The sequence below is a fragment of the Barbatula barbatula genome (genome assembly GCF_947034865.1).
Source record: "Barbatula barbatula genome assembly, chromosome: 5".
NCBI lineage: Eukaryota > Metazoa > Chordata > Actinopteri > Cypriniformes > Nemacheilidae > Barbatula > Barbatula barbatula.
The window spans coordinates 8301093-8315583 of NC_136769.1; the positions used below are offsets into that span (position 1 = coordinate 8301093).

The window sequence follows — 14491 nt, forward strand, 5'->3', positions numbered from 1 at the left end:
ACAGAGGAGAGAAAATCTTCCCCAGCTGTCAGTCTGCTTACATTCGCATCTGCGACTCTCGCTGTCAAATTCCAATGACATGCCGGTCAGATATGATGGTGTCACAGTAGTCTTTATTCGTTTTTTTCATTGTGTCCTGATGTCTTTATTGGTCCAGTTCTCCGTCGTTTGTTTCCTTGGTTTCTAACGATTTAATATTCAGTTCAGGTGTGTCTTGTTTAGTTCAGGGTATTTAAACGTGCTGCATCCCAATCCTCATACTATCCGTCCTTAATAATATTCGATAGATGAATTAGTATGTACCAAGTGCCTACATACGAAATAATGAATGGATAATACCTTAATGGAAAGTAGAGCTGTATTTTGATGTATGTGACAGTTAATGGGCACAATGTTGTCTAAGCAACAACGGCCACTTCCTGTTAGTATGTCCCAGTGCGTGCATATTGTTTTGCTACACAATAAAATGTATAAACTTTTCCATTACAAAAACAGTACATACTTTAGTGCATAGTATAAGTAGGCGAACTGGGAGGCAGCTCCAGTCTTAGTTGATTGTCTGCCTTTGTTTACGTTACGTGTGGTTGTGTTTCCAGATTTGGGTTCGGTTGGTTTATTAAAGTACTCATTGGTTTATACTTTCTTTGTTGTGCGCTTGTTATACACAGCCAAACCCTAACAGATGGAAGTGTGTCAATATTTGTCATGATAGACATAAAGTAGCATTAAGACAGAACAGCTTTGAAAAATGAATTTGACAAACCTACCATTTAGCGACAGTGTTCTTGGTATTTACACTGCGCCTTTCCCCAATATAAACAGCAAGATGCTTGCTTTGCAGCCAGTGCTTATTAATGTAACTTGGCGTGCTCTAATCTAACATCTGACCTGTTGGGCTTTGTATTTTTGGTAAATAAATCCGTCACTGCCTTACTCGTCCAAATAGCTCTGGAGCGCTCGTGTTTCCTATTCCGTTATCTTAATTTACTGTGAAATGTCTTCAGGCCTTAAACTACCCCTTGAACAAAAGCATTTGCAGAAGAGCAGAGGATTTCACAAAAAACTAAATACACGTTTGTTTTAAATGCTAGCACCTTATTGAATGATTAAATGACTCTTATTGTGTAATAATGGGAACGTATGACCCTTTAAGAAGTGTTACTAGAATGGCATTAAATATCAAATAGAATATTCGTACTAAACTCTACACTTAGCTTCACATGAAATCTCAAATAAATAAAAACAAGAACAGAATGGTTCGTTTCATTCATTCTTTTAGAGAAAATTGAACCTGTCAATGATTTTATGAGCTGGGTCAAGATTGTATTTTAAGGCCCCAGGGAGCCATTTCAACTAATGGATTTAGACTAGACCGCTCCCAGATATATTGGGGTCCAAGGCGAGGTCGACCCTAGATTGCCATCACGATCAAACCGTTGACTGACATCATCAATCCAATGACCTCTAGCTCAGTTAAGAGCTCGCAAGAGTAATAGCACGCATCATGCAACATGAACCTGTATGTGGATGCTATATTTGCATTATTTCCAGTCCAAATACATCAATACCGCTCTGCTTAGTAATATTGATTCATTTAGCAATCTTTCTGGTTACAAAATCAACAAATCTAGAACCAGAGTTATAATTTACCTTCTGAGGTTTTGCCTGACTCAATGTCTCGAAGTGTTTAGTGGTTTAGTGTATCTTGGTATATAGTATGTATAAAACACGGACACAATGTTTTTATAGCACTTGTTGTTTACAGATGAAGGAAAAAGACCTGAGATTTTCTGATCTAATAGTTGCTTGACGTTAAAAATAGTATTTGATTGTCAGTCCTTTGCATCTTTAAGAGTAGATTAAACAGATAAACATTCATTTATGTTATTTTAGAACTATGACAACAAAACCATTTAACAAGGTATTGCTGTTTGCATTTTTCTGTTCCTGTATATTGTTTAACAGTGTCATGTATAACAATTATTTTTCACTGTGCCAACAAGGCAGATTTATAGCACATGAGTCATTTTTAATCTGAGCTACAAAAATGCAACGTCTCAGTTAAATCTTTTACAGCTCGTGTTAATATATGACAATGACCTCCACCAAAGGGACATCTGCAATCCATTGTTTCTTAATTTTTCCTAAGGACCACAGCCAATGTTAATCCATCATGACTATGGTTTTATATAAAACAGCCACAGTAAAGCATCTTTTCCCCTTTGGTTTGTTCACCAGCGTCCCCTGAGGTTTCACACCCCAACTGAGAACCTAGTGCAGCTTGAAATGACCGCTCACCTGAACAATCATCTGAGGTGTTTTACCTGCTGGCTTGTTCTCCATACGGTCCACCACGATTTCGCAGAAATTCATAACCCATTTAAAAAGTGGCTAATTTGTAGAAGAACAATTTGAGTAGCATAAAATCAAACTATTATAACAAGCTATTTTGAGCCCCTAAACCTAAACACCACTGACATGGAAGCAAATCTTACTACAAATGAATAGAAAAGTTATATGGATTCAAAATGATATGAGAATAAATACAAGAGGGCAGAATTTTTTTTTTCATTGTTGGGTGATCTCTTTAAGAGAGAGGTTTTAATAGTAATTTTACTACATTTTCCAGGGTCTTTCTGAACCCCTTATTTATACAGTAACTAAAAGATCACAGCGTAAGGTCTCATGTTTACTTAAAAGAATCTGCAAGTATTCCACAAATAATTATATTCATTATGAATAGTAATGACAGCTTTATCATGACTAAATGTGAAAAAGTTGAGATTTAAACATCATCTGAAAGCTGAATAAACATAATCTTTAGTTTCCATTGATGTATGGTTTGTTAGGACAGGACAATATTTGGCTGAGATAAATCTATTTGAAAATCTGAAATCTGAGGGTGCAAAAAAATCGAAATATTGAGGAAATCCCCTTTAAAGCTGTCCATTAGAGGCACTGTAGAAGGCCACAGGTTTGTTTTAATGCTCTCTATTGGCAAACCACTGTAATGACGTTGCGGAGAGATGAACCTGAAAGCAGAAATTGTAAGCTTTACAGAGATACCAAACTTGAGTGTTTAATTCCTAAAGAGAAGACACAAGCAAGTGAAGTTTGTAGGCGTGTTTCCAGCTATTTTATTTCATGATGTTGCTGCATTCACTCAAAAATAAAGTTTTTATATATTTGCAGTAAGAAATGTAAAAAATTTGATGGAACGTGATCTTTACCTAATATCCTAATGATTTTAAGCATTAAAGAAAAATCTATAATTTTGATCCATACAATGTATTGTTGGCTATTGCAACAAATATACCTATGCCACTTATGACTGGCTTCGTAGTCCAGGGCCACAAATATAGTATAGCAGTTTGGTGCTGTGGCAGTGCGAAATTTAACAAACACCTTGGAGACTCCAAACAGGCTCTAACAATATGACTTTCAATGTGCTGTTACTCTCCTACGCTACACCAGATCTGACTTCCTGTAAACCAGCTCTTTTCTCAAAGCCTCACAAGATTATCTGACATTCCCCATCTGCAGCTATCGACCAACCACAGCAATTTAATCTGTGAGGCAGTATGACCACTAAAACGCAAGCAGGGCGCTTGGAGTTGTCAGACAGATAAGAGATGTTTTCATGGTAAGGCCTGCGCTCTGAGCATTTAACCTTCTCATGGCCCCAGCTCTGAGCACAGAGAGAGAGAGAGAGAGAGAGTGAGAGAGAGAGAGAGAGAAAGAGAGAGAGAGATAAAAAAAACGACATCAGAACATAACTATTGTGTGACATAGCAAAAATGTAGAAAAAAGCAGTTTACTATACATTATTTTATATTTGTAATATAAAATAGTATTTGAGAGATTTATCTCTATTGTTTTTGTTTCAAATTGAACATTTTTGCTGTCACACCATAAAACACGCGTACACAATTATTTATACAATACAATGTCTACGCTCGCATGAGAAGTGTTCACAAAATTTCAATGGATGTATAGTCTATAACCTTAAATTTCACATAATGGAATCATAAATTAATCTGCCAATCTGAGTCTCGTCTTCTTCTGGATAGAAGTCTAAATATAAATGTGGAGGTGAAACAACTACCTTTCCTCTGAAATCTGAAATAGTTCAGGTAAAGTTGACCCTCAGAGAAAAGAAAACCGATGAAGCTTTTCCATAAGAAACGTGTAAGATCGCCTCTGCCAGAATAAAATCTGCTATAGGATTTTAGTCTAAGCATTACTGTAGACATTTAAAGAGATTTACATCTGGAGAACACAAATACTTGTTTATTGGCTTTGTGACATTCTAATTGCTGCCAAATTTAAAAACAATCTGATAAAATGAATTATGATGACATAAACAGGAAGTCATCATCTTTCTGGATGTTTAAGAGGACACTGCGTACTTTGGGCATGACACCAGTTAAAACATCAAGCAGGCAATAGGGACTGTTCAATGCAATTAGAGCATTTAAATGTGTCACAAATGTATGCTAAGATCTCCAGAAGTGAATTTACACCAAACGCGCTGCATATTTTCAGTTGATGTGCATATTTACAGGGTGACATCAAGCATTAAATATGCGTTTATCCTCATCTCTTTGTTGACAGATTTATGTGAAAGTCTTGTAATGTGGGAGGGACAAATCACAATGTTTTCACATCAATGTCAGATTTATGGTCTTGGATATTTTTATGACTGCCCAGAAATGTCGAATTGATAGACATAACGGGCATCTATAGAAGCTATTTCGGGTCGTGATGGGTCCTCAAGCTCTGTGATACATGCTCAGATTATTATGACATCTGCTGTAAAATAGGTGTGATGTTAGAATATCAAATCAGGTTAAGCAAGAAACAATTAAACATATTGTTTCGAACTGAATACATCACCTTCTATTTCTGCTTCCCATTTTGTAGTAACCATCTGCAAAGCATCTGCTGAAGTCCCTCTCTCTAAAGGACTTGTGCCTCATTCTCAAAATGTTACCTGGAAAAAACAAAGCTGTCTGAACATCACCTAGATGTGTATACATTGTTAAACAATGTATACAACGCACCCAAATTAACTACACTTTTAGCTGCCGCCATTCGTGATTCAACAGCCTCATGTACAGCAGATGAAAAACATGGCACATCTGAGGTGACAGACTGACTTCAACCAGAGCAAGTGGTGAAAATGAATTGAAGGTCATTGAAAGGGATTTATCTTCTCAAACTAACATATCAAGAGCTCACCCCACTCTGCCTGTTAATATTATTGTCAGCATTTTAGTCTTGGGTGAGATCCTATATTGTTCAAATCTAAACTCTTCACTGACTTTCAAGTCTTATAAATGGGACATGTCATTCCAGACCTGACTTATTTTGAAGAACGTTGATAACCAAACAACACTGGACCCCATTGACTTCCATTGTATGACCACAAAACCACCAAGATGTTTATCAGAATGTCTTCTTTGGCAAACAATTACAATAAGGTAGCATAAATGTCAGAGAAACCAGCCTTTTGGTGGAGCTCTGCAGCCCGTCTTATGCCAAGAACATAGGCCTGTGATGTATGAGTAAAGTTCAGGCCTTTTAAATTCTCCCAGTCGTGCATGAAGTCCATTGTATCTGCTTTGCATTGTAGCTACATTACCACGCATTGAAAAAAAGACACAATTGGGGATTAAAGTGAAACCGTGTGCATATATTAGTAATGAGTAAACACAGATATATCAATCTGCTGTTGTTTTGGATCCATTTTTATGTGTTGGTGGTTTTAATGAATTTCGAACGCCACCGCAACATCATTTTTAATGCTATTGAAGAAGATTGTTTGCAAAAGGATTATTGCACCTGTAATCAAGCCAAACAAATCCATCCAGAGTCTCATGTCAGGTTAATCAAACAATTAAATCAAAACCGTCCACATCGGATTATACAATTTATACTAATGGATGCTGTCTCGCGGGCGTTTATTTCATTTCGAATGAAACCCAACCTTACATGACCCATTTAAAACATTTTATCACAATTTCCCCTTGATCCAAGCAGTGTTGATCTTTCAGCGCGATTTAGTTTTACAATTATTAAAGCGAAATGTGTTTAATGAACTATGGGTTAAACTCACTATCCTCTGTGTGTGTGTGTGTGTGTGTGTATCTGATCTCCCAAAAAAGGATTTTTGACTTGGATTGTAAATACTTTATAAAATCTCTCCAGCTTTGCTTGAAAAGCTTTCAAGTATTACAACACTACACCACAGGAAGAATCTTACGCAAGAAATATGCAAGAATTGAAGAATTTCTCAATGCCAGGTGTTGTTTCCCAAAAACTGTCCGAAGCAATAAAACACACCTGGGTTTATCTCACGCGAGTTTATTGGGTGTTTGTACCTGAAACATACCATCAAACTTTCTGTTTTTGGAACGAACCTGCTTTCAACACCTGTCCTTTAAATGTAATGGTCTTTGTTTTGGTTCGGCCTGATAGTACCTGATAGAAAGTGACGTACCTCTGATAGCTGGGCCTTTTAGGGTGCTTGTATACCTTGAAGCACATCTGAATGTTCTTGGATTCAGTTAAAGGCAGACTTTGTTATAGATGGTCTCAGCTGGTAGGCATGCAACTCTTTCTTCAGCACAGGAATCCAGACGAGTCGTTTGTACGCCAGTATATATCCCATGAAAACAGAGGGAAGTAAAATGCTACAGGACCCCTTTCTATGAAAAAGGTGTCAAAACGATAGAGCGCTTTTCATTATAATGAGAAACACCCAGGGAACCTGAGCATGTAGGCAACACCACATTCTGAAGAGATGCTATTTTGAGCCATGAATCAGACAAAACGCTATTTATATGGAAAAGGAAAACAAATACTTTACTATCATTTGACAGATCGTTTTTCTCCGCACTTTGTTTTGTCAAAACTAGAACTTTTATCCTCAACAAAATGTATCCGCAAAGAGCTCATATGTCAGTTTTTACACAAAGAAGGATTAGAGCATTTCTATACATGCCTCTGAAAGATGATGTAATGACATATGTAAGGGATCAAACTCTTTCTCCTTTCGAAGAACTTGATATCCTGCAGGTGACTTGTGTTTTCAACCTACTGTAGTACAGCATGTGTGCATGTAAACATACCATGACATTTTTGAAAAGGAAAAACTTTATCAGCACAGTACCATATGCCTTCAACATTTGACTCTTTGAGTAGTTGATTCATATAAATTTCTGTACAGTTCCTAAATTCTCTCAAACATCAAACATAGTCATAAAATAAAGAGAAACAAAAGTAATACATAGAATGTTCTTGAAGCCTTGCAGAATGTGACAGAAAATGGCAAGATTGTCTCACAGATTCACGAAAAAGCTACACATTTACATTTTTCCCCCATTCCGGATATTAATGTTATGGATACTTACATAAGTCACGTGTGCGGTCTTGTGTATTCTGACCTTTATTTAAATAGTGAGATAAATATATATTTTCTGTGCCATATATGTATAAATAAATATTTTCTTTTGTACACTTTCACATGAGCGACTAAACACAACAGACATACCCGAAAAAGAACTCTTATTGACATCGTGTTACAAATACATACGCATGTACCCGTTCTTGCCCCTCTATACATGCCATGACTTTGGAAGAATTTCACTTTCTCTAAAATAATGAGAGCAAAATAAATAACAGAAACGGACGGCAGTGTTGCTTCTGAGAAATCTAGGGGTGAGAAACGTACTCTCCACGTTACTTCACTTACAGAAGAGATAACATTAACAGATCAAAGTAATACTGAAAACTCACAACTGACCTGACCAAGAACGAGTCTGAATCCTTACTTTTGTGCATTAGAAGTATGTTATTAAATCAGGAGTCATAAGAAGAAACTGTCTTTGTGTATCTTTAAGGCATGTTTGAGGAACCGAATGGAACCTCGCTGGTATGGAGGACAATGTTTTCTATGGAATGATAATTGATGGCTTTTGTATTTTCAAGCCAAAATGAAAAGAAAGATAAATCACATGATTCAGTAGCAGAAAAAAGTAGGATACTAAATACAGGCCACTGAATCTCAGACAAAAACATTTTATCTCTTGCTGTCAATCCATAGTATAACTATCTTGAATTGCAAACATGGTTTTGCAACACACTTGTTTCACGGAAATTCGTAACTTTTCTACAAGCTGCCTTATACGTACGATTTAATTTCTATGATTTAATTCTATCTGCATTCACCCAGTGATATTAAGTTTAGGTTTGGACCTTCATTCATGCTTTTGTCTATTAAAGGTGCTGTGTGTAATATTTAGGAGGATCTATTGACAGAAATGTTGTATAATATACATAACTATGTCTTCAGAGGTGTATAAAGATCTTACATAATGCAGCGTAATGTTTTTATTACCTTGGAATGAGCTATTTCTATCTACATACACCACGGGTCCCCGTACATGGAATTCGCCATTTATTCTACAGTAGCCCTAAACAGACAACCTGCTCTACAGAGAAGCGAAAATGCGACAACATATTTGTCCTGTCAGAGCTGCCGTAGTGCTTCAAAAGGGAGGGGGGAGTGAGCCGTTGGTTTCTATTCACAACCTCACCACTAGATGCCGCTAAAATCTCCACATTGCTCCTTTAATCGTACATTTATGTCTGATTCTCATTCAAAACCACCAATATGTAAAAAGTTACGTTCTCCCATGAAATCATGTTGGTTTTGACTTTCTGAAGAGAATGAAGACAGTGCTTGCCCATGTCGGTTACTTTTAGGAACAAGTCAAAAAGCCAACTTTTGTTCAACATAGCAAATCTGACTAGAAAAGGAACAGCATACCTGTCGTCAACAAGCATGATGTATCTTCATATCATTAAAGTTGCGGAAAGAGTTTGGGTTAAATCCCACATATTTTAACATGAAATAAGAGCTTGACTAAAAAACCCTGCAAAATGAATGTACATGTAATTCTCTCGATCTAAAAACTGTGGCGCTACTGTTCCAAATTGAAATGAATGGTTCTTTAAAATATACATGGAATTAGCTTCTTACTGTGGTACATGAACAGATTAGACACGGAACAAACTAATGGACACTAGATTACTGCTCCAGCAAACATCTAATGCACTACACGTAACATATTTAGATAATTTACCATGTATATAAGTCTCTTTAGAGGGCATTTTTACCTGTAACCCTGTTTCAATTGTAAAAGCTGGTTACTATTAAAGTGCTTTAAATAGTGAGACGCAGGCTAATGTAATATGTCTGTGCTATGAAGCCCTAAGGCCAGCACTGCTAAATCTGACCCAAGGTGACAGTATTTCACATGCACTAGCAGACAGAATTAAAGTTGTACGACTAAACAAAGCTCCTCTGCTTTGCTATTCAGCGATAAGATATTTTGATTTCCTTTTATATATTAATTGAAGCGATTGAATCATGCTTGCTATTTTAAATGAATTGAATGTGATAATTGTTTATTTTATCACTGGCATATTTGGCTGGATTTCATTACAGGCCTTTTTAATCAGTCATACTGTGCTAAACAGAAAAGTAAATGCAGTGGAAAAACCAAATGTTTTATCTTTCCACACTAACAGAGAAAACTGCTTAATGTTGGAAACGTATACTGTGTTAACACCAAGCGCGAATTAAGCGATTTGCGTGAGTAAATTACATACAAATTCAATGCAAAGATGCGAAAAAACAAACTCGCATCAATCGCATCTTCCGCACAAGTTCATATTCATCAGCTTTAAAATAAAGCATTTTTATCTGCGAGTAATAAAGAGCGAGGAACGCGATTGTTCGCGTTTGCTGTGAACACAGCATTACTGTATCGACCTTGGTCAAGACACTGTAGTCTTAGTCTTAGTACCATCCTAAAAACATTAAAACAGACCGTGTTTTCCGGTTTACTTGGAGAAACATGAGATTGGTCCTTTTTCGGAAATACATAAAATAGCAATCTCCACAATGCTAGCTTAGTACAACTCATATGTACATAACTATAGATGGCTATATCATACATATGGCGATTCTAGACGTGTCCACAAAAAGCACGGATGAAGTGCATGTTAAAGGGATAGTTCAACCAAAAATGTTAATACTTTCTTTCTTGTACAGAACTCAAATGGAGATATCATGAAGAATGTTGGTTACAACTGCGGTATCCATTTACTTGCATTGGTTTTGTCCATACAAAACAGTATCACAGTTCTTCGCTTACCAACATTCTTCAAAATATATTTTTTTGTGTTCAGCCAAAGTAAAAACGTGATCCAGCTTTAAAATGACAAGGGGGTTATTAAATGATGACAGAATTAACATTTTTGGGTGAACTATCCCTTTAAAGCTGGATATGCTGAAGCCTTTATACAATTCTAGCACAAGTGTGTTGAGAAGGTCATAGAGGCATATAAAGGTCCTGAGTCCGTTTTTTTAAATAACCTTGCTCTCCTTCTATCCCTATCAGCTGTGATTGATTGAATCCGTGCAGCACAAAAGGCATCGTATCTGTTTTTAGTGCCGAGTCAGCAGTGAGCGGTCACAGGACGCGGTCATCGTTGGCTCAGGCTTAGCGAGAATTTTAGCACAAGGATGTAGGTTAAAATAAGCTTGAGATTTGTTTTGACTCGCTCATTCGGTAGAAGCAGATTTGACTTAAACTGACATTAGATGGGACAATGAAACGGAGAATCTGGTCCTGGATCACGGCAAAAAAAAAGCTAATTTAGAGACGTTTTTCCTTCACGTAGAGACTAGAAAGAAACAAATGGTCCACTGCCAAAACAATCATCAGTATATCTGTCTTGATTTTAAGCGAAAAAATGCTGATTTGTTTTAATCTATTTGGGTAAAATAAGAACAAACCCAAGCATTGAAATCCCTGAAAATATCCAAATTTGACCAAATCATCATATATTTTGTTTAGAAAAAAAGATTTTGACATTTTTATGCAAGAACAAGACAGAGGTAATGATTAAGAATATGCGATTTCCTTGCTGTCCAGAATTCAACACCTAACACTATGACATCAATAACAATAGCACTACCATAAATGTCAAAATGCAGCTTGATTGTAAGAAACCGTAGAGGTTTTTAAGGCTGTTTTGCAGGGCGGATGTTAATGCAATCCAAACATAAAACATCCTCAACTTAGAGTCATTATGATGTTGTCTCCAGCATCCCTGGCATCTAGTGCCCCAATCATCTCAGCTTGAAAATATGAGAATTTAGAGAATAAAAGTAAAACACAGAAAAAAATAATTGAATACATTCAATCGCCTGCTTCGCTATAAATGCAAGACAAATCTAGCGTTGTTCTTGACCTATTATTTAAAAGAATGCGTTGTGTGTTTAGCTTGTGGGTCGTTCATCTCAAAAGGGTTTCGTGAAGGTCTTCTGTTCCTGTGAGCTTCCTTATTTCCCTGGGGTTCGTAGATCCTTGAGTCCCAGGATGCAAACAAGCATGGAAACATCAACATATACCGCTCATCTTTGTAGAAATTGTTTACAACATTTTGTCCCAGAGGAATTCCACAATACAGCAATAGATTCAGTCGTAATTTCAAAGCGCTTCCATGTTGGGTGAGTTTAGTCACAGATGTTTTTTTGGGGAACGACTGGGATCACTATTTGCAATCATTTGGACACCATAGAGCAGCAAGGAAAGTGTAACAAAAATATATAATCACAATCTGAACAACCTAAAGAAAAGTCTGTCCGCCATATCCAGTTAAAACAATCGATAAAGAGCGTTCAAGGAGAAATCCGAGAGATATGCAGTTCGTTGAAATCAGTCATGTTTCCAATTATGTTTGAACGGAAACTGCTGTTTTAGTCTTTTTATGTGATTCTATTAAAACCACTAACACAGCTAATACACTTTATGGCCAAATATACGTGGACACCAGAACACACTTTCATTCCCAAAACCATACACATTTTTAAATGGTTGGTCCTCTCTTTGGCATCTGTTATTTTGAGACGCTTTCCACAACATAGGTCCTGGGATTCGATCCTGTTTAGACACTGATGTTCACTGATGTCGGGTAATGGGAGTCTGGCAGTCTGTGTTTAAACTCATCCCAAAGATGTGATGTTTGCACTTTTGGCCAAATTTCATATTATCATAATCCGATCAGAGTTCTGGAAAAAAGTTAGGAATACCTTCTTGCGAAGTAAGGATGAGAGGAGTTTATATACTGTATTATAACTTTGGCCATCGAACAAAAAACACCCTGATTGTATGTATTCATCACCTGTGCCAAGTTTTTCTTTTCTTTCTGAATAAGACCACCAGCGTTTGTGTTCTCACAAGGCGGACTTAACTTGACTTCAATCGCTTAACTGTGTACACAGTTGCTGTTCATGTGTGTTCAAGCGGAGGATCATACCCTGTTTGGCCCTTAGCTGTTATCCCTGGGTTCTGTAGAAGGTGTGGAGGGTTAGCTTAGGATGGTAGACGAGAAACGAAAAAGAAACAAATTACTTCTGCTGAGGTCAGACAGCGGACGACTGTTTAATGCTGTGGAAGCTGACCCGTGTGGGGGATGTAGGAATGGACATGGCCCGAGCCACCCGCGCCCGGATGGAGTGCTTGTCCTGCCAGCGATGCCAGCGCTTTCGTACGGCTGACCGCACCTAAGAAAAAAACATACAAACTAACTATAATTTTAAATTCAGCATGCCTTTAAACTGCTTTACACTTTCCTACAAAATCACACCGAAAGCTGAAGATATTAATCATAATTATAAGCGTACGTGATGAGTTAGGTAAAGAGACAGTATTTGTTTATTTTTAACAAAAAAGTCAAAAATTGCAGCTTTCATAAAAAATGCTTATATACATTAGTCACAGTACAAACCCACAATATGTATTTCAGTATAACTCTATATAAACGGTAATGTTCTTTTAACAGGACTAATGTATCATATCATCTGATTTGTGGGTGTTAAGCCTGAAGTGTAGTTCCCTTTTTACGCGTACGTGAGGGACAGCTTAAAGTGCACCTGGCGCAAATTTCGTCATCAGAATAGTATGCACGTACTGTACACACACTGCCGGAATTATGTTACCATTCATAATAAGTATGCTCAGGTCGCGCATGCGCATTCAATTTCTTTAATTCTTTCATTTCTTCAGTAATCAGTTTAATCACCAGATGGCAACATGTCCTGGGAGCATCAATTCGAGGTAGTAGAAGAAAACCTGACCCCTTTAGGACCGGAGAGGTATTGCGTTATGTGTCAATATTATATATGCGTAATGATTTGAAGGACGTATACTTTGAAAGGCTGTGCATTTGGCTGTATACGTACACTCGCATAGATGTAAAAAAGGAAGTATGCCACAGGCTTGAGAGAGTGAGTATGTGTTTGTGTATGTGCAATGTTTGTGAACGTAGTATGGTTGCTTTTCTACTAATGGTTGCAATGTGAAGTGCTACAACTGGTCACAGGTCAGCAGTAAAGATCTACTACTAACAAAAGCTGATGTCAACATCAAACTGTTAACATTTATATTATACTAATCTGATAATACTCCAAAAATGAAAAGTGTGGCACCATAGCAACCACACATCTCTCTCCCGAACAACTAAACCTTTGGCATTTCCCTCAGCCGATGCTGTCAGAGAAGGTTAAGAATAACCCGTTAAATAATCTGAAGGATTCACTTCACTATTTCATGAGATAAAATCTACACTGAGCAGAACTGCATTGTAAGAGGAGTATCATATTGATTTGCATTAAGAACTAAAACTAGTTTCAAGCCACAGTAGATGAAGGCAATAGTCAGTTATACTATTTATTAGTCACTAGTCACAATTTATTAAACCAAAGTCGGATTAGAGTACCGGAACTTGAAGTGACAATGTTTCACACCAGCTCATGAAACAGTCTGAATTACTTTCCTGTGTCCATGAGGTTCAAAAGGTTATTGTCACATCAAAAGAAAGCACCAAAGCTCTGGTGTTCTATGTCAAGTGGAAGGATTCAAAAGATGAGCCCTCGGGGTCAAATTTATATGCAGGGATCAAAAACCAATCTAGAGGAGTTAAAAACAACAGTTCAGACAACAAATGGGGTTTTGAAGCTTCGCTCTGAGAAAGAGATGTACTCTTCCCGCATTGCTTATTCTCCGTATTAAGCGAGAAGGCCTTCGGGTCAGAGACTATAGAGTTCAAATGCAGCTTTGGAATTTGCTGAAAATAATCCCTGACATGAATGTTTATTTTTCACAAAAAAAGTGAATTAACATCATTTAACATCATAACATAAGTCATTATAACAGAGGCAGTATATGTCTGGAGATTATTTTAAGGTTCAACAATGGATATGTGTTAACAAGTTTGCTGATTTGATCAAAATTGATTATTATCAAAATGTTAACTGAAAATACATTTACATATAGGCTACTGTATAACCGTTTCTGTATGCTTTTCAACCAAGCCTTTCAATTAACATACTGTATATAAGGGGGGAAGGCTG

General features: G+C 37.0%; 1 protein-coding gene across 1 annotated transcript in view; it reads right to left on the reverse strand.

The window, feature by feature from the left end:
- Nucleotides 1–12285: 12285 nt before the first annotated feature.
- Nucleotides 12286–14491, reverse strand: part of crhr1 (corticotropin releasing hormone receptor 1) — a 95705-nt gene continuing 93499 nt past the window's right edge. Inside the window, exon 14 of the mRNA XM_079455578.1 lies at nt 12286–12643. Coding sequence (XP_079311704.1) covers nt 12503–12643 — 141 coding nt within the window. The 3' untranslated portion in view covers nt 12286–12502. The remainder of the gene's footprint in view (nt 12644–14491) is intronic.